General features: G+C 43.6%; 2 protein-coding genes across 3 annotated transcripts in view; both read left to right on the top strand.

Moving 5' to 3' along the window:
* NQO2 (N-ribosyldihydronicotinamide:quinone dehydrogenase 2) overlaps positions 1 to 1,907 on the top strand; it is a 33,139-nt gene extending 31,232 nt beyond the window's left edge. The window contains exon 8 of the transcript XR_009565714.2: positions 1,771 to 1,907. The gene's annotated coding sequence lies outside the window, so the exon portion shown is untranslated. The remainder of the gene's footprint in view (positions 1 to 1,770) is intronic.
* RIPK1 (receptor interacting serine/threonine kinase 1) lies at positions 1,843 to 25,039 on the top strand. Of its 2 annotated transcripts, XM_030881538.2 has the most exons (10): positions 1,843 to 1,994; positions 2,798 to 2,954; positions 5,679 to 5,816; positions 7,528 to 7,753; positions 9,714 to 9,863; positions 14,719 to 14,795; positions 18,493 to 18,583; positions 19,461 to 20,033; positions 21,253 to 21,405; positions 23,048 to 25,039. In XM_030881538.2, exons 1-10 carry the CDS (start codon positions 1,843 to 1,845, stop codon positions 23,332 to 23,334), a joined length of 2,004 nt encoding a protein of 667 aa, XP_030737398.1. In that variant the 3' UTR covers positions 23,335 to 25,039. The 2 variants fall into 2 exon arrangements, with proteins under 2 accessions (XP_030737398.1, XP_060163424.1); XM_060307441.1 differs by lacking the exon at positions 5,679 to 5,816.
* The last annotated feature ends 103 nt before the right edge of the window (positions 25,040 to 25,142 follow it).

Raw genomic sequence — 25,142 nt, 5'->3', positions numbered from 1 at the left:
CATGACTAAAGCTGCTCTGAGCATTGTACAGGTCTTTGGGGACATATGCTTACATTTCCCTTGGGATTTTCTCAGGTGATTGTACCATTTTGTGTTCCCACCAGCAGCGTGTGAGGATTCCGGCTCACTGGCATGCGGTGGTGGCCGTTTTAATTCTGGATACTCCGGTGGGTGTGTACTGGTGTCACATGTTGGGCCCCAAGGATTTTTATTTTTCATTTCAGTTTGGGAAAGATAAATGAATGAAGGAAGAAAGAAAGAAGGATGAAGCAAATAGCTGTGTTTTGAGATTACACATACTGCATACTTTCCGGCCCTGTGTTCAAAGTCTCCAATCCTCGTCCTTTCCATATCTTCCTACTCTTTTTAGATAGTGCATTGTTCTCTTTGTATTCTTCAAACTCCTTTTCTTTTGTTCATAATTACTTTAAACCTGTTTATTTCTAAGGATATTCAGTAGTTTAATTACCTGAACAATTGGGGCCTAATACTGCTGTTTGTTGTATATGCTGGGTTTGGCTCCTGGTGGACTTTTTTTTCCCGGTGTTTTATCGTATTGGAAAGGGAGCACATGTTAAGTTAGGCTTTATTTGTTGGAATCCTGTCTGGTCTGCCTTGGGGGTGTTTAGTTTGCTTTAACCTTATAACCCAGGGATGTCATCAGCCTGTGACCATTTTCTGTATAAAAGTTCTTAATTTGGGGGATCCTGGCCATAAGAGGTAGGAGGAGTGTAAATTTAAAGCCCAAATCTATTTGAAGACAAACCCAAGGTTATGAATTTACACGGAGACTTTTTTTTATACCCCAAGCTCAGTCTAAGACAAACAAGTCCCTTTGCTAGTGGACTGCTTTTTTTGTAGTCCATCCTTTCATTGTGGGGTAGGGTAGCACATTGAGAAGGGCCACGTTAAGGGCAGAGTCTTTGTTCCAACCCTCTTTTCTTGCATGTCCTGACCTCAGCTCCTGTCTGTGGCTGGGTTTTAAACCCTGACCTTTGGATGTTGAGGTTGGTGGTGCCCCACAGGGCCACTTCTTAGCTCGGCTGCTGTAACACGTTACCATAGACTGGGCGGCTTAAACAACAGACATTTATTTCTCACAGTTCTGGAGGCTGGAAGTCCAAGGTCAAAGCACCAGCAGATCCAGTGTCTAGTGAGGGCCTGCTTCCTGGTGTGCAGATGGCCGGCCATCCTCTCCTTCCACTCTCACATGGTGGAGAGAAAGGGGGATGGGTGCAGAGAGAGGAGAGGAAGCAAGCTCTCTCCTGTCCTTTTATAAGGCCTCGTGGATGACTAACGTCGTTCCTGAGGCCTCCTTCGTGGCCTAATCGCCTCCCAAAGGCCCCACCTCCTAATACTGTCAGAGCTCGGGCTTCAACATACGAATCTGGGGGGCACACGGACGTTCAGCCCACGGCAGCCATCGCGTGGCCCTTGCCCCACATGCTGTTTGTTTTCCGTCCCTGGAGTTCTTTTCCTTTCTGCTGAGCCTAGCTATGCACTTGAATGGATGTTTGTATTATGTTATCCAATGTATACGGGTCCTTTGTAGCAGGAGAGTTTTTAGTCTTTCATGTTGCTAGAAATGAAAGTCTAAGGAAGAAAGATTTGTGGTTGTCTGTGATTCCTGGAAATATGAAAACTTTCATCTTAGAGACTATAAATCTATCTTCAAAAAATAAAGGCACACCAAGCGCGTGGTGGAACGTTACATACATTTTTTGAATAATGATTTTTTTGCACTGATGTGTCCTCTTATTTTCTTCACAGGGCACAGCTCTGAGGGGAAAAAAACAGTTGTGTATTTTGGGGGCATTCTGAGCCTTCAGAAGGAAAGCAGACATGTCCTTGGATGACATTAGGATGAGCTCTACCGAATTCCTGAAGCAGGAGGACCTGGACAGCGGGGGCTTCGGGAAGGTGTCTCTGTGTTTACACAGCTCCCATGAACTCGTGGTCCTGAAGAAGGTGTACACGGGCCCCAAGCGCACCGAGTGAGTTGGGGGCAGAGGCAGATGGGCCACGTGACTGGTCAGGGCGGTGGATACGGGCAGCACAGGCTTTAGAATGAGACAGATGGGGTGCAAGGGTCAGCACCTGGGCTTTATGTCAGATAACCTGAAGGGTGGATATTAACATCCTTGAATCGCTGATGAGGGTTCGGAGGCCGGCTAGGGAAGAGCTCAGGGCTGGTAAATAACGGAAGAAAGCTGAAGAGGAGGCAAAGAGAAAGGGAAGAAGACGCAGGGCAACGCAGGGGCCGCAGGGGCTGATGGAAAGGGAATGGGAGGGAGCAGGGAAGGCGGATGGAAGCCCTTGCCTCACCTTGTTGGTGAGAACCAGCCCTAAGTACAGGAACAAAAAGCTGGTTCATGAATTAGAGGTTCCAGGAACCTTCTCTTTAAGGCAGTTGGTGGCATTGTTTTACTTCCCTCTGCTCTCGCCAGAGTGGTTATGAGAGAGACCGCGTTTTTTATTACACTGTCCAGCACAGTCCTTTTTTCCGGCCGCATTTCGCTGCTGCTGTTCATGTATTGATACTTTGCGTTGATTCGTTCATCCGTGTAACATTTCTTGAGCACTCGCTGCTGGTCACTGGGAGAGAGGAATGTAGAGTGCACGAGCAACCGCTTCGCCTTCCGGAGCTTGTGGTTTGTGTCTGGTAGAGACCAGCACGTGCACAAGGGGTGACAGAGCGTGTGCGGGGATGCCCCAAGGAGTCCCAAGCCGTGGCGTTTCTGGGGGCAGGAAGGGAGCGGGGCTGCCTCTGTCTGCCTGAACCCCTTTCCTCCCCCAGGTACGACGAGGCCCTCCTGGAGGAGGGCAGGATGAGGCACAGGCTGCGGCACAGCCGCGTGGTGAAGCTGCTGGGCGTCATCATGGAGGACGGGAACTACTCGCTGGTGATGGAGTACGTGGAGAAGGGCGACCTCATGCGCGCGCTCAAGGCCCAGGTACCCAGGCCCGAGCGCGCGCCCTGCCAGCCCCTTGGTGCACAAGAATCCTTTGTGAATGGCTGGATATTCGGGATTTTCTAAAGTCAGCCCCTCATTAAATCTTCCTTGACTTTCCATGCCCAGAAGGTGGGCTCGCCCTCCTCTCAGTGCCTACAGACAGGTGTCCATCCCTCTCTCGGAGGGTCATCTCTAGGTCTCAGTGTGGTAGGAGGCTTTTGTCAGCCACTCTCAGATCCACAGTTCAGAGGCAGGCACTGTCTTTACGAAGCACGTGGTCTGATGGGTGCGTGCATAATGGATTACAATTAAATATTGATTGATTAAAAGATGTACCCTATAGGGCTTCCCTGGTGGCGCAGTGGTTGGGAGTCTGCCTGCCGATGCAGGGGACACGGGTTCGTGCCCCGGCCCGGGAGGATCCCACATGCCGCGGAGCGGCTGGGCCCGTGAGCCATGGCCGCTGAGCCTGCGCGTCCAGAGCCTGTGCTCCGCAACGGGAGAGGCCACAGCAGTGAGAGCCCCGCGTACCACCAAAAAAAAAAAGATGTACACTATAATTGACTGTATGAGAAGATGGAATATTAGTGATTGCATTTTGATGCCATTGAAGAAGCTTATAGGTTAAATATAGAACATTAGAATAACAATACTGGGTAAGGAAGGCTTAGAACAGGAAGGTTAATATTGCTTTTACCAAAGACAGATAACTTTAAAGCAGTTTTAAAAGTGTACATACCTGTTAAGAGCAAGGCCTTGTGCTCTTTGCCCAGGAAGCAATAGCAAATGTGACACAGACAAGTAACGGGACAGGAAATGAACATCTGGTGTGGTGTTGTTTTGATAGACACGCTCATAGCGAGCTCTGGGAACACAGAAGAGGGGCTCTCTCCCCAGCGTGGGATGGATGGGAAGGGATTCCAGAAGAAGGAGGCTGGAGCGGGAGTGTGACGGACAAGCAGAGGGTTTGAAGCAGAGAACTGGGGAGTAAGTCACCGTTCCAGGCAGAGGGAGGGGCATGAGTGAAGGAACTAGAGCCTGGCTGGTGTGGGGAACGCAAAGAACTGGGGAGGGCATAGTAGAGAGTGCCCGCGGGGGAGCTACCACTGTCCTTATGCAGATATTCCCCCCTCTTCCCGTCTTCTCCCCTCCCCACCCCCCAGCTGCCTGAAGCTATGTCAGTTCTTCAGTTCTTTTTCAGTCGGACAAATCTCACAGATAGTTGCGGGCAAAGGTAAACGATAGTCACTTACTGGTTGTATTGTAATTTGATCAGACTTCTCTTCTTCCCCATCAAGATATGATCTGTGAAACAAGTAGGCATTTTGATTGGGAGATAAATCGTTTGGGACAAGAGACCTTCTGTGGGATGGATCAGGCTAAGATAAGGTGCATCCGTTGGGGCTCAAGAAGAAATTCAGGAGGATATGAGGGAGACAAACAAAAAGAGGGAAAAGGGGGGATCTACTTGGCATGCTCAGAATTTTTTCCCAAGTCCAGAGGTATACCAAGGAAAAAGGCAGAATCTCTGGCCTTTGTTTTTTCTGTATGTGGTGATCAGGCTACTGATGCTGTAGTGCAGCCACATTGTGACTTCAGATGTTTGGGGGATTGACTTGGGAAGCTAACTTCCATCATTTAAATTTTTTTCCTGTTTATCAGCAACTAACATACACATAAATTTTTAGGAAACAGCCTATTTGTAAACTAGGGACTGCACACATACACACAGACACAGACACACACACACACACAGAGTGAGAGTTTGTGTTTTTCAATGTTAAGCAAAACTGTTTAATAGAAACTGAAATTGTCTGTATTAACATTGATATTCATATAACTAGAATACAATTTTAAGTGAGAGTGACCGGAGAATCTACAAAGGCTTGACGTATCTGATGCCAAATCACCAAACAGATGTTAAATTCACTTTAGCATTGTTTTAACCACATCGTGTCATCTCATAGATTAATCTTTACATGTTTTTTTTTTTTTTTTTTTTTGCGTTACACGGGCCTCTCTCTGTTGTGGCCTCTCCCGTTGCGGAGCACAGGCTCCAGACGCGCAGGCTCAGCGGCCATGGCTCACGGGCCCAGCTGCTTCGCGGCATGTGGGATCTTCCCGGACCGGGCCACGAACCTGCATCCCCTGCATTGGCAGGCGGACTCTCAACCACTGCGCCACCAGGGAAGCCCTAATCTTTACATGTTTTTGATCAATGTGAGCACATTCCCTTGTATTCTTTTTTCTCTTAACCTTATTTCATACATACATTTTTATGACACTGTTTACATATTTAATATATAGTAGCACATCATATTAGTACGCCATTGAGAATATTTGTGTTTTTTGTATATATATGCATTCATTCAACAAATGTTACAGGCACCATGCAAGGTAGTCAGGACACATCTTAAGTAAATAATAATAATATAGTTTCGTTCTCAAGGAGCTTAATTTTGTAGCATTTTTGCATATTACCATATTGGCGTGGAAGTTTTATTTGTACACTGACAAAGCACAGCACGAACACCCTCAGCAGTTGGGATGAAATCTCTCTTAAAGGGGGGCTTGTTTTGCAATGACAGCCGTGCTGCAGGGCCTGATAGAAGGAAACCTGGTCTCTCTGTCCTAAGGTTCAGACCCCACTACTCTTGAAGGAAACGGTTGCTTTGGCCTCTTTGATTACCTTTCCATTCACGGACTTACTATCACTCGTTTTAGATCAGTATCCCTCTCTCTGTGAAAGGAAGGATAATTATGGAGACCATTGAAGGAATGCGTTACTTACACGGAGAAGGTGTGATACACAAGGACCTCAAGCCTGAAAATATCCTCGTCGATGGTGACTTTCACATTAAGGTAAACCATAGTCAAGGCTTCTGGAGGATTGGGGTAATTTTAGTTTGTAATTGTCCGCTGTAAATCCATTTTCAGACGTGATACATGCTAAAAGAAGAGCTAGCGCAGCTCGTAACTGGTGATGGTGGTGCCGGAAAGCGCTACCAAGGAAGGAAAAGCAAGATGCAGATTTGATGGAGTTGATATTTTTTATTTATTCATTTACTTTCATCTCCTTTTTTATTTTTAGTATTTATTTATTTACTTATTTGGCTGTACCCATGGCATGCGGGATCTTCGTTGCCATGAGCGGGATCTTTAGTTGAGGTATTTGAGCTCTTAGTTCCCCGACGAGGGATAGAACCTGGGCCCCCTGCATTGAGAGTGTGGAGTCTTACCCGCTGGACCACCAGGGAAGTCCCGTCATCTCCTTTTTCAAACTCAGTTTCCTGTTGAAAACTCTCTTTCCACTGTAGTAAAAGGAAGAAGGCAAAGGGTTTTTCTTTTGCTCACTCAGGAGCAAGCACTCACTAGGCGGAGCATCACATCTAGTTGGCTCTGGCAGCAGGAATCCAAGCGCAAGCATCTGAAAGGGGAAGTGGCGTCTGGCGGAGGACTCGGGAACTGCTTACACAGGCATCCCTTCACCAGACGATTCTGCTTCTCACACTCTGTTCTAGTCCTGGACGGGGGTTTTTATTCCTGTGTCTTTAAAAGAAGGTTCTTCTTTACATTAATAACTTATCTGTTATGTTCTGGGTTAGAATTTGAGGATTTTAGATAATCACGTGCCAGAAATCATCCCCAAATGCTTGGATGCCTTGAGGCAAAAGTGAAACTGTCACCTCTGATGTCTTAACTGTAGTGTTCTGTCATTCTGCCCTGCCGCCTCCCTCTTTGTTCCTGGTAGTTTTTCTTTGCTTTTTCGTTTGTTTTTCCCTCCTTCTCATCCCACCTTCTCTTAGGTTCAGAACAGGTAGCACTGCAGTCCTTATCCTCAGTGTTGGGATCCTCGGAAATTCGCATCCTTGGGCTTCTGGACACCGTTTGGGAGAAGAGACGATGCAGTACCATCTGCTATACAAATCTGCTGGGAAGAAAGTACCTGTTTTTTCCTAACCTCAGAAATAGTTGAAAAATATATGCAGAATAAATGAGGAATTAGAATGAACATGTTTTGTTGTGTTCATCTCAGAAACATCTTCTGCTTTTCTCACCCCACCCCCAGGTTTTATTGCATAAGAATTGAGATACCAGAATTTCACACAGACATTTCTGTTTTGTTTCCTTTTTTATAAATTTGTTTCTTTTTTTGGCTGTGTTTGATTTTTGTTGCTGCGTGCGGGCTTTCTCTAGTTGTGGCGAGCGGGGGCTACTCTTCTTTGCGGTGTGTGGGCTTCTCATTGCGGTGGCTTCTCTTGTTGTGGAGCACAGGCTCTAGGCACGTGGGCTCAGTAGTTGTGGTGCACGGGCTTGGTTGCTCCACGGCATGTGGGATCTTCCCGGACCAGGGCTTGAACCTGGCGCATAGACATTTCGTAAGGGAGATTTTCTAGATGGCTGAGGACATACAGTTGCTACTTCTGAGCATTAGCTGTTTTAAACTTATCTAGTGCAACCATTTGGAAATGTTACTGTACCTCACATCTACTGAAGAAGCTCCAGATTTGAAGGCAAATCTGATTTGCTTGTAGCCTTCACAGAACAATCCCGTGGGTTTGCTCCCTTGCAGATAGCTGACCTTGGCCTTGCCTCCCTTAAGACGTGGAGTGAGCTGATGAAAGAGGAGCTTACTGCGCAGAGGAGAGGAAACAGCACCACGAAGAACGGCGGCACCCTCCACTACATGGCCCCCGAGCACCTGAACGACGTCAGCTCGAGGCCCTCCGAGAAGTCGGACGTGTTCAGCTTCGCCATAGTGCTCTGGGCCGTCTTTGCCAACAAGGAGCCGTATGAAAGTAAGGCAGTTACAGAGGAGTGGGATTTGGGTACTAATCAAAGTTGTTCAACAGAATATGAGCCTTCAGTGAAGTCAGTTAAGATGTATCATTGTTTGTTCATTTAATGTCTGTCTTACCGACTGGACTATAAGCTCCACAAGGGCCAGGACCACATCTGTTCCATTCACTGCTGTTTCCCCAGTATCTACACATACAGTACCTGGAACGTAGTAGGTGCTCAGGAAGTGTTTGTTGAAAGAATGAGTCATCTCAGTTTAGGAGTCAGGGATCGTAGGACAGGTAGGAGCCTTGGTAACGCGTCTAAGCTTGGGAGGTGCTGTAACATTCCATAATTCCTGCCGGACAGGAAGGCTTGCCGGCTTCTGCTTATGAGGGGTTAACCCTTTCAGGGCATACACTCCATACTTTCATTCATCCCCTAATCCTTCATTCATTCAGAAATTGTTTCTTTTCAGTACTTACTGTGGGACTTTACTCAGAATTGAGAATATAAAGATGAGAAAGTCGTGGTTTGTGCAGGAGAACGGATTAGCCGTTCTTCAGTCTGTTAAGTATCTAAACTAATGGATGTTCTCCTGCCCATTCTTCCTGGGTGATTATCAGCTCCCATGGTTTAATGATCACCTCTTTGCTGACGCCTCCCAAATCTCCAGCCCTGGCCTGGATATCCACTTGTCTATTAGTCAGACCCAGTCCACATACCAGGGGAACCCCAAAGCAGCGTCCCCCCAAAACAAAGCCATCTCCTCCGTGCTGTCCTAGTAGCTCATTCAGCTTTGCTCTTGTGTTCAGAAAATGGAATCACCAACCACCAACCGAGCTGCCCAACCAGAAATTTTAGTCATCCCATACTCAGCCTTGCCCCTCATCTCCCACCTCCAATCAGACACCAAAACCTATGAATTCGGGACTTCCCTGGCGGTCCAGTGGTTAGAACTCCTCACTTTCACTGCTGAAGGCCCAGGTTTAATCCCTGGTCGGGTAACTAAGATCCCGTAAGCCATGTGGCGTGGCCGGGAAAAAAAACAAAAAACAAAAAAACAACAACTGTGAACTCAAGGTGTATCTGATTCAAGGTACATCCGCTTCTCCCCATCCCCCACAGGGCCCTCACTAGGTCAGACCCTCTGTGTTTCTATGGCAGTCTCCTCGCACCGCCCGCCATTCACACTGCAGCCAAACTGCTCGACCTAAAAAGCGAATGAGACCGTCTCACCCATCTGTTTAAAATCCTGCCAAGGCACCCTTGACATTCAGGGTAAAGTTCAGATTCCTCAGTGTGGAGTACAGGGTCCTTTCCGATTTGGCTTTTGTTTCTCTCTCTAACCTTATTCCTTCCTCACTTCCTTTGGTCAATATGCCCAGTTACACTGAACTATTCATAATTTCTGGGATGCATCATGATTTCTGCAACTTCCAGTCTATTCATATCCTGCTTTCTTAGCCTGGATCCTCCTCTCTGAATCCTCCTTCCCACTTCTTTACCTGGATAATTCCTGCCTATTGTTCTGCACTCAACAAAGCCTTCTCTGACCTTCTAGTGGTGGTCCTGTTACCAGAACCCTTTGTACTTACTTCTCGAGTAGCCATTATCACTCTACATTTTAAGTCACTCTTATTAAACTGAGCTCCTCCAAGGCAAGCGCTGTCCCGTATTTGTCTTTGTATGAAAATCTGGAGTGTGGCATTGGCTTTATTCACATATTCCATTTGCTCTACGAGGAGTCAGCTTTGCTGTGAATTCTCTCTTTCATCTGCAGAAACTAAAATGCTGTTTGATCATCTCTTCAGTGGAATTCATCAGCTCGTTGTCACAGGGCCGTTCTGCCCCTGCTGGACGCGGCGGCTGTACTGGGAGCGTCCCCTAGGCAGAGAGGCTTCGTCCAAGTTCTGTCACCTCCCTGCCTGAGAGGAGCAGGACCTGAGAGCTCAGCTTAAGCTCCTCTTTGTTTTATAGATGCTGTCTGTGAGCAGCAGCTGATAATGCGCATTAAATCTGGGAGCAGGCCGGACGTGGAGGACATCACTGGGCACTGCCCGCGGGAGGCCGTCAGCATCATGGAGCAGTGCTGGGCGGTGAATCCAGAAGATCGGCCGACGTTTGCTGGTGAGCATCTTCCATGGCTGCACGGTCTCCGCGTGGTGACCTTCCTAGTGAGATGCCGACAGGAAGTTGCTTTGAGTTTTTAGAAAACTGAGTTCCACTTGTGATTTCAACTGACTTTCTAGATTCCAACCACTTTGTTCAATGAAAAGTTGTCATCCCTCCCCAGAGCATGAAGGCATGAAGGTCCTCTTGTTTCTTTGTGGGGTTTTTTTCCCCATAATTAACTTTTTAAAAATTGTGTTAGAATATACGTGACACATAATTTACCATTTTAACCATTTTCAGGTGTACAGTTGAGCGACATTAAGTACATTCACAATGTTTGCACCCATCACCACGATCCGTCTCCAAAACTTTTTCATCTTCCCCAGCTGAAACTGTATCTATTAAACAATAACCCCCCCACCTCCTCTCCCCCAGCCCCTGGCACCCATCGTTCTACTTTCTGTCTCTCTGAATTTGGCTACTCCGGGACCTCATATAAGTGGAATCACACAGTATTTGTCCTTTTGTGACTGGCTTATTTCACTGTGCACAGTATCTTCAGGGTTCATCCACGTTGTAGCCTGTGTCAGAATCTCCTCCCTTTTCACTGCCGAGTGGTACTCTGTGGTATGTAGACCACATTTTGTCTAACCATTCATCTGCTGAATGGGTTGCTTCCACAGGCCTTCTTATTTCTTAGCTTTTATTTCATTTCCCTTCCCTTGTGAAGCTGGCATCTCTGGAAATGTGATTTTGTCATTTGGATTGGGCCAATAATAGAAGGAGAAGGAAAGGGACATGGACATCCCACATCTGTGTACCTCTTCTCATTCCCTTGTGTTGCCCAGGATCTTGCTAAAGTCCTAGAGGCAGAGGAAAGAAGAAAGTCAGAGGAAAGGGGCAGAGGAAATAAGAAAATCAGGTGAGGAAAAAATAAATAGCAGGAAGGAACGTAGGAGCCTACAAAGGATTTTGCTCTCATATTTCTGCTATGAGAAAACAGAATTGAAGCCCTACCTACCACTCCCACCAAAGGGTTAGAGGGGTGATTGATTTGGTTGCCTGTTTTCTTATTTGCTGAATCTTATCCTGGCTTGCTTTCTTCTCTCATGCCTTTTTCACTTTTTTAAACTAAAATTCTTATTTTGAGGTAATTGTAGATTTACATGCAGTTGTAAGAAATGACACAGATATCCCGGGCGCCCTTTGCCTCGTTTCCCCCCCAATAACATCTGGCCGGACTACAGGACTGCATTACCACTGGGATACTGACACTGACACAGTCGGATACAGAACCTTTCCATCACCACAAGGGTCCCTCCTGTTGCTCTTTCATAGGAGTAAAGCTGCTGTAAATATTCATGTTGCAGGTTTTTGTGTGAAAATAAGTCTTTGTTTCTCTGGAATAAAAATACCCCGGAGTGAAAGAACTAGGTCATGTGGTAGGTTCATGTTTAGGGTTTTTTTTTAAACAAACTGCCAAACTGGGAATTCCCTGGCGGTCCAGTGGTTAGGACTCCGTGCTCTCACTGCCAAAGGCCCAGGTTCAGTCCCTGGTCGGGGGACTATGATCCCACAAGCCGCGTGGCACGGCCAAAAGAACCCCAAAAAACAAGATCACACATGCCAACAACAACAACAACAAAACAAAGCAAAACAAAACTGCCCAACTGTTTTCCAGAGTGGCTGTACCATTTTATATTCTCACCAGCTTCTCTGCATCCTTACCAGCATTTGGTGGTGTTGCTGTTTTTTAATTTTAGCCACTCTGATAGGTATGTAGTGATATCTCATTGTGGTTTTAATTTGGATTTCTGTAATGGCTAATGTTGGTGAATGTCTTTCCATGTTCTTATTTGCCATCTGTGTATCTTCCTTGGTGAAAAATGTTGCTCTATGTCTTTTGCCTATTTTCTAATTGGATTTTGTTTTTTCACTGTTGAATTTAGAGTGTTCTTTATATATTCTATATATAGTATTCCTTTCTTGGACATGTGGTTTTCAAATATTTTCTCCCAGTCCGTAGCTTGGTTTTTTTCATCCTTTTAGTAGGGTCTTTCACAGAGCAAAAGTTTTTTATTTTGATGAAGACTCATTCATTAATTTTTCCTTTTATGTATTATACTTTTGGTGTCAAGTCTAAGGACACTGTCAGGGTTAGATCCCAAATTTTTTTTTCTGTTTTGTTCTAAAATTCTTACGGTTTTACATTTAAGTCTCTGTTAAGTTTTTTTTGTTTGTTTTTTTTTGTTGTCAAGGAAAATTTATTATTGCTAACATAAGAATGGTAACACAGAACTAAATATTGGTTGTTTTTCTTGCCAGTTATTTAATTTATGTCTTACTGGGAAAATACCATGATCCATTTTGAGTTAATTTTTGTATAAGGTGTGAGACTTAGGTTGAAGTTTGCTTTTTTTTTTTTCTTTTTGCCTCATTCCAACGCCATTTGTTGAAAGGCTGCCCTTCTTCCCTTGCATTGTTTTTTGTCCTTTGTCAGAAATCAGTTGGGATATTTGTGTGGGTCTATTTCTGGGTTCTCTGTTCTGGTCCATTAATCTATGCATCTATCCCTACTCCAGTACCTACGGTCTTAATTACTCTAGTGACATAAGTTCTTGAAATTGGATGGACTGATTTCTCCCACTTTTTTCTTCATTTAAAAAGTTATTTTAACTTTAGTTCCTGTCTTTCCATATAAAATTTAGAAAAATCTTGTCTATGTCTAAAAAAAAGAATCTTACTGGGATTTAGATAGGAATTGTGTTAAACCTGTGTATCCATTTGGGGAGAATTGACATCTTTACTATATTGAGTCTTCTAATCCATGAACACAATATGTCTCTCCATTTATTTAGATTGTCTTTGATTTCTTTATCAGTGTTGTATAGTTTTCAACATACAAGTCCTATATATCTATTTCCTTTTTTTTTTAGCAATTATAAGTAGGTTGTATTTTTAACTTAGGTGTCCATTTGTTCATTGCTAGAATATAGAAGTAGAGTTGATTTTTTATATGTTAATCTTATATCCTGTGACCTTGTTGAACTCACTAACTGGTTCTAGGTGTTTTTTTGGAGATTTTTTTAGATTTTCATGTCATTTCCAAACAGGGACATTTTCATTTCTTTCTTTCTGATCTGTTTAGTTTTTATTTCCTTTTCTTGCTTTATTGCACTGGCTAGAATTTCCATTCATTTTTATTGTTCTGTCTTCCATTTCACTGACTTTCCTCTTTCTCCTCCATTTTGCTGTAGAGTTCATCCACTGAGCTTTTTATTTGCCTTATTTTATTTTTCAGTTCTAAAATTTCACTGAAATTTCTTTCATATCTTCTGTTTCTTTGTTGATGTTTTCTATTTTTTCATTTGTTTCAAGCATGTTCATAATTGCTTCTCGAAGCATTTTTATCATGGCTGTTTAAAAATCTTCGATGTGTAATCCTAATGTCTCTGTCATCTTGATGTTGGCATCTGTTAGTTGTCTTTTGTCATTCAGTTTGTGACCTTACTGGGTCTTAGTATGATGAATGATTTTTCTATTGAAACTTGTACACTCTCTTACTATGAAGCCTTCTGTTTTTAACTGGCCTCTTCTGACATGGCTTTGATAAAGAAAGGGTGACTGCCACCTTGTTAGCACCAGGTGAAAGGAAGTCAGTTTCCCCACTTGGCCCTGTTGACACCTGAAGTGGGAGGCTTTTCGTTACTACTGGTCAGGGGTGAGGGTTTCAGTGGAGTCCACATGGTCTCCATGGACACTGCAATGGAGGTAAAGTCCCGACTCACCCAAGGCCTCTTCTGATAGTTCCCCATCAGGATAGGGAAGGAGCATCTTATTACTGCAAGGTGAGGATGCAAGTTCAGTCTACCCTTGTTGTCCACTGACACCACAGGAGTAGAGGGGCTATTACCACCTGACTGGAAGGAAAGTTCTGGCCTCCTGTTTGGCCTTCTCTGACATCACCCTGGTAGGGTGTTGGAGCACCCTGTCAGTGTCTTCTGGGGTCGGGAGTCTCAACTCCCCACTCAGTCTTTGCTGGTGGGAGTGGGGGATGGAGTCATGATTTTTCTATGGCATTTGGCTGGAGAGTGGTTATGGACTAAGCACTCTGTCTTGCTAGGCTGCCCCTTGCTTAGCCCTCTGGCCAGAAAGAACAGGTTTTTTTTTTTTTTTTTTTTTAAGAACAGGCTTTTGTTGGGCTTTTTTGTTGGGTTGCTAGCTTCTTCAGGTCCAAGTCTGAGATCTGTGCAGCAAAAGAAAAAAAAAAAAAAAATCCAGTAAGCTCACTGCCATATCTTTCCTCAGATCCCAAAGTCCCTAGCTAGTCTGACTTTGTCTCTCCTCCTTTCAGTCTCCTTATGTTTGTTTTATATATAATATAACATATAGGGGTTCTTGTCATACTTAATGGGAGAAATAAGGAAAAGTATGTCTATTCCATCTTCCCAAAAATGGAAATTACATTTTTCTTTTAAGGCCAACAGCTCTAACTTTATACCAGATCCTTATTCTGAGTGTTCCACCCTATAGTAACTCAGATGCCAAAGGGACAGAAATAAGGAGTCCACCCATCTTTTTTCATTTGGAAATTAACTCGTATTAGGTAGGGCTTTGTGCTGCAGCCAGAGAAACTGTCTATTATTAGGCAGGAGTCCTGGGTTTCCAGTGATATCCTATCCTTCGTTCTGTCTGTGTAATAGTCTTGTTAGTCTCTTTATGAAAGTCAGTGATTTGGCATTTAAGTTTTTATTTCCCTGCTTTGCCCACAGATTACGGTAAGTAATTCAAAGATAATAGATTGGTAATATTTTAATTTTATTCTAGAAAATACTTAAGAAATTTAAAGTACTATTTTTTTTATATATAGGCATTGAAGAGAAATTTAGGCCTTTTTATTTAAATCAATTAGAAGAACATGTAGAAGAGGATGTGAAGAGTTTAAAGGTAGGTAACATAGCAGCTGCTCAAAATGCTAACATATTGAAGCATATATATTGTCAGTCATGAAAACCAAAGCATTATACTTTATTACTGAGATTTGAGGTAAGCTAGCTTGGTAACCACAAAAAACAAAATAGGCAGTTTTATGCAGATATCATCAAGTTAGCATACCGGACCCGTTCCTCTGTCAAAACTAATGAAGTGAGAGAAAAATATATCTACCAATATGAAAACAAAAGCACAACATTACTGGAACAGGATGGAAAGTACCATAGGTGGGTCAGTCATTTTGAGGAATGCTTGAAAGATAAAAAGCCAACAGAATTATTTATATCTGTTGAGACATAAAACAGGAAAAAAGTTTTAAAAGGCTGCCCCAAACATGATAATCAAGAAGTCACAGAGGAAGACGTCTCGGGTCAGCGTGTAGAAGAAGTGGGTGGTCACACGGGACGTTGGTAGGCGTCGTCATTTGGGAGCCATGGTTGTGTCAGTTTTAAAAGTTGGCTCCTCCCTCCTCACGTCTTGTGCCAAAGCAGCAGATGGAAGCAGCATGTGCCCAGGGCTGAAGCAGTGAGTTTGGTGCCTGAGATCAGAGAGGTATGTCAGAGACTGTTGCCAACTAACCAACCAAGAGGAACAGAGACCTCCCCTCCTCACACACTCAGGAAACAAGCTGTTATCTTAAGTCTTACAGCAACGTGCTGCTATAATCGTGAAAGGGAGACTGCAGTAAATAAAACAGGCAGGCAGACAGAGATTTTAAGATATACACACACACACACACACAGTCAGATAGTCAAGAATTGCCAGGCTGGCCATCATCAAAAAATCTACAAACAATGAATGCTGGAGAGGGTGTGGAGAAAAGGGAAGAACCCTCTTGCACTGCTGGTGGGAATGTAAATTGATACAGCCACTGTGGAGAACAGTACGGAGGTTCCTTAAAAAACTGAAAACAGAACTACCATACAACCCAGCAATCCCACTCCTGGGCATAGACCCTGAGAAAACCATAATTCAAAAAGAGTCATGTACCAAAATGTTCATTGCAGCTCTATTTACAATAGCCCGGAGATGGAAGCAACCTAAGTGTCCATCAACAGATGAATGGATAAAGATGATGTGGCGCATATATACAATGGAATATCACTCAGCCATAAAAAAGGAATGAAATAGTGCCTTTTGTAGAGATGTGGATAGACCTAGGGACAGAGTGAAGTAAGTCAGAAAGAGAAAAACAAATACTGTATAATATCGCTTATATGTGGAATCTAGAAAAATGGTACAGATGAACCTAGTTCCAGGATAGGAATAGAGACGTAGACGTAGAGAACAGACGTGGACACAGGGTGGGAAGGGGAGGGTGGGATGAATTGGGAGATCTGGATTGACATATATACACTACCATGTGTAAAATAGATAGCTAGTAGGAACCTGCTGTATAGCACAGGAAGCTCAGCTTGGTGCTCTGCGACGACCTCGATGGTTGGGATGGGGGGTGGGAGGGAGGTCCAAGAGGGAGGGGATATAGGTGTACATATAGCTGATTCACTTCGTTGTACAGCAGAAACTAACACAACATTGTAAAGCAGTTATACTCCAATTAAAGAAAAAAACAAAATTAAAATAACGTAAAAATGCCTATGTGTTAAGTAAAAAGCAACATACAAAATGCTACAAACTGTACACATAGTTAATATCCTGTGTCATTCTCCCCTAAATCATTCATATGTTGATTCTGTATATTTTTGATCATCTACCTATGCAGCAGGCACTCTGTTAAGACCATAGTGCAAATATGACCAGGGGAAAAAACTTGTAGGAAATACAAAACGTTAATTTTTTCACTTGAGTAGGTTTCTATTTAAAGATAATCCTATACATTTTCTATATCTTTTATAATGAGTATTATTATTTTTATAAGGGAAGAAGTTTTTTTTTAATTGTAGTAAAATATACATAACATAAAATTTACCATCTTAACCAGTTTTTAAGTATACAATTCAGTGGCATTACGTATACTCACAATGTTGTACCACCACGACCAGTATCCATTTCCATTTGTATTATCCCAAACAGAAGCTCTGTATCCCAAGCAACAGCTCCCCATTCCTTCCTCTCCCCAGCCCCTGGTAACCTCTATTCTAATTTCTGTCTCTATGAATGTGACTATTCTAGGTGCCTCATAGACATGGGATCATACAATTTGTCTTTTTGTGTCTAGCATATTTCACCTAGCATAATGTTTTCAAGGTTCATCCATTTTGTAGCATGTATCAGAACTTCATTCCTTTTTAAGGCTGAATAATATTCCATTGTACGTATACGTCACATTTTGATTATTCATTCATCTTTGATGGATACTTGAGTTGTTTCCACCTTTTGTCTATAATGAATAATGCTGCTATGAACATTGGTATACAAGTGTCTTTTTGAGTCTTCGCTTTTAATTATTTGGGGTATATACCTACGTGTGGAATTGCTGGATTGTATGATAATTATACATTAAACATTTGAGGAACCATCAAACTGTTTTCCATAATATCTACACCATTTTATATTCCCACCATCAACTTACAAGGGTTCCAATTTCTCTACCTTCTCACTAACACTTTTCATTTTCTGGGTTTTGTTTTGTTTTGATAATAGCCATTGTAATGAATGGCAGTTTTGATTTGCATTTCTCTTTGAGTAATGATGTTGAGCATCTTTTCATGTGCTTCTTGGCCATCTGTATGTCTTCTTTGGAGAAATATCTATTCAAGTCCTTTGCCTGTTTTTGAACTGGGTTGCTTCTTTTTTGTTGTTGAATTATAGGAATTCTTTATATAATCTGGATATTCATCCCTTATATTTATGTGATTTACAAAAATTTTTCCCTACTCTGTGGGTTGTCTGTTCTCTCTCTTGATAGTGTCCTTTGATGTACAGAAGGTTTTAATTTTGATGTAGTCCAGTTACCTATTTTGTTGCCTGTGCTTTTGGTGTTATATCCAAGAAATCATTGTCAAATCAATGTCATGAAGCTTTTCTCCTATGTTTTCTTCTTATATAATTTTAGCTCTTAAGCTTAGGTCTTTGATCCATTTGAGGTAATTTTTATATATGTTTGTGTATGTTGAAAGGTAAGGATCTAACTTCATTCTTTCACATGTAGATACCAGTGTTCCCCCACTGAATGGTCGTGGCCCTCTTGTCAAAAATCAATTGGCCAGGGACTTCCCTGGCGGTCCAGTGGTTAAGACTTGGTGTTTCCACTGCAGGGGGCAAGGGTTCCATCTCTGGTTGGGGATCCCGCATGCTGTACGGCAAAAGTAAATAAATAAATAATAAAAAATAAAAATAAAAAATCAATTGGCCATATATGCAAGGGTTTATTTCTGGGTTCATTATATTCCATTGGTCTGTATGTCTTTCCTTAGGCCAATACCACACTGTTTTGATTACTGTAGCTATGTAGTGAGTTTTGAAATCAGGAAGTGTGAGCTCTCCAACTTTGTTCTTTTTTAAGATTGTTTTGGCTATTTAGGGAAAAAAGTTTATTTTCTTAAAGAAGTATTTACTGCTTGTAAGAGCTATGTGAAATTTCTACCTTCTGAAAAATTCGTTCTTCCTTACAACAATTTTCTGGAATTTTTTGGCCAACCCAGTATTTTCTGCTGCTTAATAAAGTATGTCTTTATGTTCTTAATTCTAGAAAGAGTATCTGGGCCAAAATGAAATTGTAAAGAGAATGAAGTCTCTCCAAATTGGTTGCGTAGCAGTGTCTCCAAGCAGGTCAAATTCAGGTAACTTATACTGTGATTGAAAATCTATTCACTTATTTGTTTGTTCATTCACTCACTGTACTGTCTAAAAGGCTATTTACAACTATATGAGAAACAGAAGAAGCTATAAAATATAACAGCTGGCTTAAAGGACTTTCTAATATATTCGGAGTTAAGGTACATATATTTGAAATATTAGGTAACAACATGTTCACCAAAATCATAAAGTATCCTGAACACAAGAGGCCTAATATATCTGATAGGGAGGAAGTGACAGCTCAGGAAAAAGACGGGAACCTATGTGGGAGCAAAGTCCTTGAGAAGGTCAGGGATGACTGGGTCCAGAGTACATGCAGAGAGGTTGGCCTCAGATTCAAGCAGGGATACTTTTTTCATTTAATAGAAGGGAAAGCAGAGTATAGGATATTGAAGCCACTTATCAGCTGTCTGTTCTGAGGCACATCACCTGACTTCTTGTAAGCCCCGTCCATCACTGTAGTAATAAGTGTTCCTACTCTTTATAGGACTTTTAAAGAACAAAAGAATCCACGGAAGTGCTTAGCTCAGAACTGCTGCCATTCTTATTTTCCAGCCCTGCGTCACAACAAGGGGACACCTTCTCTGCTCCAACACAAGTCCTTTTCTTCCTTGGTCATTCCTACAACACCCACTTTTCTGCTGCTTGGTTATAACTTCTCTCGTGCTCTCACACTGCCAGGCAGGGACGGCTGCTTATTACCTGTGTAACTCACAGGAGGAAAAGCACCTGGTAAACGCTTTTTCTTTGTTCTCAGAGTTTTCAGTGTGTTACTCCAAGGTACAGATTCATGACTGTGCTCAGGTTTTTACTCTTAACGTTTCATGAAACTCTTTCTGACGCTGATTCATTTGTTTTCAGCCACAGAACAGCCCAGTTCGCTGCACAGTTCACGGGGATTTGGGCTGGGTCCTGTGGAGGACTCCTGGTTCGCTCCCTCCCCAGAGCAGCAGCAGCAGGAGGAGGAGGACCTCCTGCTGCACAGTAAACTCCAGGAGGAGGCCAACTACCATCTTTATGGCAGCCGCATGGACAGGCATACGGAAGAGCAGCCCAGACAGAATGTGGCTGACAGGAGACAGGAAGAGAGGAGACGGCGGGTCTCCCATGACCCTTTTGCACAGCAGAGACCTTATGAGAATGCTCAGAACCCAGGGCTGAAAGGCCTTGCTTATTCCGGTGCAACCAATCATGGTAGTGTGGTACAGCAACCAGCAGGGCTAACCAGCCAGCCCCAGTTACCACACTGGAGAAATGGATTGTGTACATCACTCGGTTTTGGAGCAAGACCAGTGGATCTGAGAACCGCAGGTCCAGGAGTTTGGGATGGGCCAAATCCAGGCCACATGCCAAGCCTGTATAAAACTCCAGTGCCTGAGACCAACCTACTGGGAAACACACCCACCATTCCATTCAGCTCCTTCCCATCAAGAGGTAAACAGGCCTTTCAGTCACACTGTTCTATTTTGTAACCTTTCCTGAAAGTAAAGCAGCCATTAGCTCTGTTGTAGACTATAAGTGAACAAAGGACAAGCTGTTTGGGGTCTTCAGCCACCAGACACACCTTGCCTTCTCGGAATAAGTCTCCATCAGACCACCTGGCCTAGGCTCTTGGTTTGGGTAGAAGTCAGTGCAGCTGCCCACAAGTGTCAGGCCACAGGTCTTTGCATCTAGTAGGCATCTTCCACTCTAACCCGAATCTCAGTAGCTCCTCTATGTCTGATCTCTGATGTAAGTGAAGGTATCTGCTTGTATTCTTCCGCTTGCTTGCTGTTTTCTGAAGGTAAGAAATAAATCTTGGATATTTTCATTTTTTATCTCATATAGGCCAAAGACTACCACTGGTGATGAAAACCACGTTGTTGGGCAACCATCACCACCATCCACCTCCAGAACTCTTTCTTCTTCCCAAACTGAAACTGTACCCATCAGACAATAACTCCCCATTCTCCTTCCTCCCAGCCCCTGGCAACCACCCTTCTACTTTCTGTCTCTATGAATTTGATGGCTCTAGGGACCTCATATAAGTGGAATCATATGGTGTTTGTCCTTCTGTGACTGGGTTATTCACTGAGCACAATGTCGTCAAGGTCCACCCATGTTACAGCCTGTGTCAGAATTTCCTTCTTTTCTAAGGCTGAATAGTATTCCATTGTATGGATGGACCACATTTTGTTTATCCATTCATCCGCTGTTGGACACTTGGGTGCCTTCCACTTTTTGGCAATTATGAATAATGCTATGAACATGGGTGTATAAATATCTGATTGAGACCCTGCTTTCAGTTCTTTGGGGTATATACCCGGTAGAATTGCTGGATTGTATGGTAATTCTATTTTTAATTTTTTGAGGAACCACCATACTGGTTACCACAGTGGCTGTACCATTTTATATTTCCACCAGCAGTGCATACGGGTTCCAATTGCTCCACAACTTTGCCAACACTTATTATTTTCTATACTTTTGATAGTTGCCATCCTAATGGATGTGAGATGATTCAGCCACCTTTTAAAGAAGAAAATTTCAAAGGGTGGCATAGGATAAATAATTTAACTTAAGCATTTGGAGTAAAACCCTGCCCCTTTACCACATAGTACTTTTTTCTCTTGCTTTCAGTCTAGATGTACTTACCTGTGTGTTTCTCTCTAATCAGATGAGTCTTTAAAATATGGCATATACAACTGTTCTGGCGTTCAGATTGGAAACAATAATTTTATGGAGATTGGCGGAATGAGTCCATTGGTACTGGACAGCACGTACATGAACTTGAAAGAAGACCCAGCTTCTAAGTACCGAGATATCTTTGGTAAGATGCCCTTGAAGGACCCATCTATAGTAACCTTGAACTGTCTTATCTAATATTTCACTAATTATTCTCTGTGAAAGTGCCCTATCTTTCCTCTCTAAAATAGCTCTGTAATTTCCATGTAATTGCTTTGTAACTTATTTATGTTTACTCTGGAGATAATTAGAATATCTAATTCATGGATTTGCTGTGAAAGTTAAACGAGTCAATATGAATAAAGAGCTTAGTACACTGCCTGGCACACTATAAGATATACAAGTGTTAAACACACCATCATCATCATCGCATCAGTATTAGTACCTAGACCTAGCAGCAGTAGCTCCCTCAGGTCCTCGTCCAAAGGGATTCTGTAAAAGGTAGAAGTCTATGCCCTCAGCTGCACATGCATAATAAAATAAGAGGACTTTCTCTTGTGGCGTTCCACCATGCAGCCTCATAACATTAATCCCAAAACGCAACCTGGGAAAAGCAGTCACGAGGCCAAAGCAATGTGATTTAAGAACCCAGCTTTCTAATTAACCCTAGGATGGGCAGTTTTTTTAAATCAAGGGCCAGGTAGTAAATGTTCTAGGCTTCACTGGTCCTGAGGTCTCTGTTGCAGCTACTCAGCTAACACTGTAGTACAGTAACAGCCACAGACAGTATGTACACGAATGGGCGTTGCTGTGTTCTAATAAAACGGTTTACAAAAACAAGCAGCGGGCTGGATTTGGCCCATGGGCCATAGTTTGACAATCCCCGGTCTAACCCATTTGAAGGCTAGTCTTTAAAATCTAGAGCCGAAGTTCCTAATTTTGGGGGTGACAGGGGTACCTTTGAGAATCTGATGAAACCCAGCGTCCCTCTCCTGGCGAAGCGTTGACAGAATTTTGGACGCCTGACGTCCAGTGGTGATGGCAGAAGCTGCACTGTGGGGAGTTGGGGAAAATGAGGTATCTTTTTTCTCATATTCAGCTTACTGAGGTCGGACGAGGATCAAGAAATTGGGTTTGTTTGTGGTGTTTTGGTGGTTTTATACTTTTATTTTGCTTCATTTTATTATTTTTACGAAGGCCTGAGAGGAAGGAACAAGTAGAAAGAGAGAGGTTATGGCTGTAGGAGGAAAGAGGACAGCACTTGGGGTAGGGGAGGGATAAGTCCAAAAACACCTCATCCATTAAAAGACAAGGGAAGGCAGTGTAATGAAACCAGTTCGCAGCCGGTGGTCTCAGTTTCCTTGATTAAGTAAGAGGAAAGCAAACTTGGGTTAAGGGTATCCTGAGTTGAATGACCTTAACTCTGGCCAGATGTAAGTGGAAAATGCCCAAAAGGAACAAAAATGGTGTCTTCCCCCTTTACATCAGGAACGTGTGATATAAACAAGGGCTGTGGCTCAGGTTGTACACAACAGCCTAGTAACCAGGGGGGTTTCGCTCTCTAAGCCTCGGGCTGTGCCTCAGACCTGCGCCTCCCGGGGCGGGGGAAGAGGTTCCTCCACATGGGCTGGCAGACAGGTAAAGTATCAACCGATGAGCCCACAACCATAGCATGAAGAAGTTATCTTTTTCACCGTCTCCTGGGACTCTTCACTTTATACAGGTCTTTGAAGCTAGACGTTCAAATGGCCATAGCTTGATGCCTTCTTCTCTTTTCTATTTGGCAGATAATACCACTAGTCTGACTGATAAACACCTGGACCCAGTCAGAGAAAATCTGGGCAGGCAGTGGAAAGACTGTGCCCGTAAGCTGGGCTTCTCCCAATCTCAGATTGATGAAATTGACCACGACTATGAGCGAGATGGACTCAAAGAAAAGGTTTACCAGATGCTCCAAAAGTGGCTGATGAGGGAAGGCAGCAAGGGGGCCACCGTGGGAAAGCTGGCCTTTGCGCTCTACCAGTGTTCCAGGCTAGACCTGCTGAATCACCTGACACACAGCAGCCAGAACTAAGCCCACAGGGGCTCCTGCAGCAGGAGGCCCTCTCCTCACTCGGTGAGCGCACCGAAAGCCTGCTGCCTCAGAAGGTTCAGAATTCTTTCCTCACTGATACGGGTTCTGTGCGTAAAAATCATTTCCTGCCTTTCATAGCTGGAGGATGGGAAAAGAAATCTACAGCAAACAACCCACTACACAGGAAGACCTATTCATGGCCAAGGTCCAATCAAAACAGAAGCCTAATAGCGTTTTGAAAGGGAGAGAGATTCAAGGGAGATCATTTTCTTTCAGATTATTCCATAACCTTCAGTGATGCTGTTCATTCAGTTTCTTGACGTTTTGCTTGAGCAAGGAAAAAAAAATTAATATTTTAGAATATAAACTAAATCAGCTTTCTAATTCTGCACTGTCTTCTCTACATAGGCTCCTGTTGTAACCGAAGCACTGTAAAATGCTGCATTCTCGTCAAATGGGATTTTTTTCTATCACAACCACAGTTCATTCCAAAATTATAGGGTCTCTTAACTTCAGGATCAAATTCTGTGTCAGTCACTACAGGCTTCAGGAGTTATATGCTATCTTCACTCTGTAAATTAACGGAAGCGATTTTAAGGAGTACAGACAAGGGGGGAAAAATAGAGAACAAAAATAGGAGACTTTCCCAGGCTGTCATTGCACAGAATTGCTACTAATTCTGACGAGTACAAAGGTTCTTTCCTAGCATTCTGACACTTCAGGTACTTTTCCAACCTGCGTGCCCTGAAGAGGGAGCAGGTGTGCTGGGAGTATTGATCGCTTCACCCCTGGCTACGACTGGAGCCTCAGGGCAGATCAGTGTTGAGCAGCTTCCTCAGTTTATCCCAGGGTACTGTAGAAATAATTTCATTTCTTTCTGTGAGCTAGGCTGTAAAAGGACAGGTTCCGAGTCTGCTAGCTGTGCCTGTAGCACTCAACCTTTCAAAGCCCGCCTGAAACCAAGAAGGAGTGAAGGCACTCGAGGGCTAGGAGACTGACGTGACCAGGCCACCCAGCATCACCGCCCGCCCTTTGCTCGGCAGAGCAGGTGTGCCACTGTGCTCAGCCCTCCCGGGAGGGAGGCACACAGGGTGCGGTAAGGCCATCTGGCTGCCAGAACAGATCCTAGTGTTTGGTGGGTTCATAACAGTACTGTTGGTTCTGATTCTAAATCTCCTCCAGTCAGTGGTACTGTAAAGCAGAATTTCTTCACCTTGGCACTATTGGCATCTTGGGCCACGTAGCTCTTCGTTGTGGAGGGCTGTCCCGTGCATCGTAGGGCATTTGGAGGCAACCCTGGCCTCTCCCTGTGAGATGCCAATAGTGCTTTTCTCCCCCTCCTCCCATCTCTAGTTGTGACAAACAGCAATGTCTCTGGACATTTCCAGATGTTCCCTGGAGGGGCAAAACTGCCCTAGTTGAAGACAGCACTGCTATAAAGTAGTGAACCTGTTTTCCTATCCACACATATCCAGGCTCACTACTTGGTTGCCACACAGCATTGGATCACATGGCCCAAAAGGAAAACTGGAGGGGCAGACAGTCCCAGGCTTGCTGGAGGGGACTGGATGATTTCTTTTCTAAATGCATCCCTTGTGCCTCTCTTCTAAATTCCAAAGAGGTTGCATGATCAATGTTCAGAGGCAAAAAGCGTAAGATATCTTTAAGGGACTTTTTAAAATAAAATTTTGTACCTCAAATGTAAGCCATGTGTTTGTATAAGTGAAACAGTTTGAGATTCTCCACTGTGACTTTACCACATGGGTTGGCATTTCCTTTTCACCCCTGCTATTGGCAGGAGAGAGGAA

The sequence above is a fragment of the Globicephala melas genome, chromosome 11 (assembly GCF_963455315.2).
Source record: "Globicephala melas chromosome 11, mGloMel1.2, whole genome shotgun sequence".
NCBI lineage: Eukaryota > Metazoa > Chordata > Mammalia > Artiodactyla > Delphinidae > Globicephala > Globicephala melas.
The sequence above is the reverse complement of the archived record's forward strand: the minus strand, read 5'-3'. Positions and strand labels throughout refer to the sequence as shown.

What these genes read in the sequence shown, in the direction of transcription:
- RIPK1 (XM_030881538.2), top strand. Translation starts at nt 1,843, where the DNA reads ATGTCCTTGGATGACATTAGGATGAGCTCTACCGAATTCCTGAAGCAG. An exon ending in ATGGTGACTTTCACATTAAG is followed by an intron (nt 5,817 to 7,527) that starts GTAAACCATAGT and finishes GCTCCCTTGCAG; the next exon opens with ATAGCTGACCTTGGCCTTGC. An exon ending in CAACAAGGAGCCGTATGAAA is followed by an intron (nt 7,754 to 9,713) that starts GTAAGGCAGTTA and finishes TTTGTTTTATAG; the next exon opens with ATGCTGTCTGTGAGCAGCAG.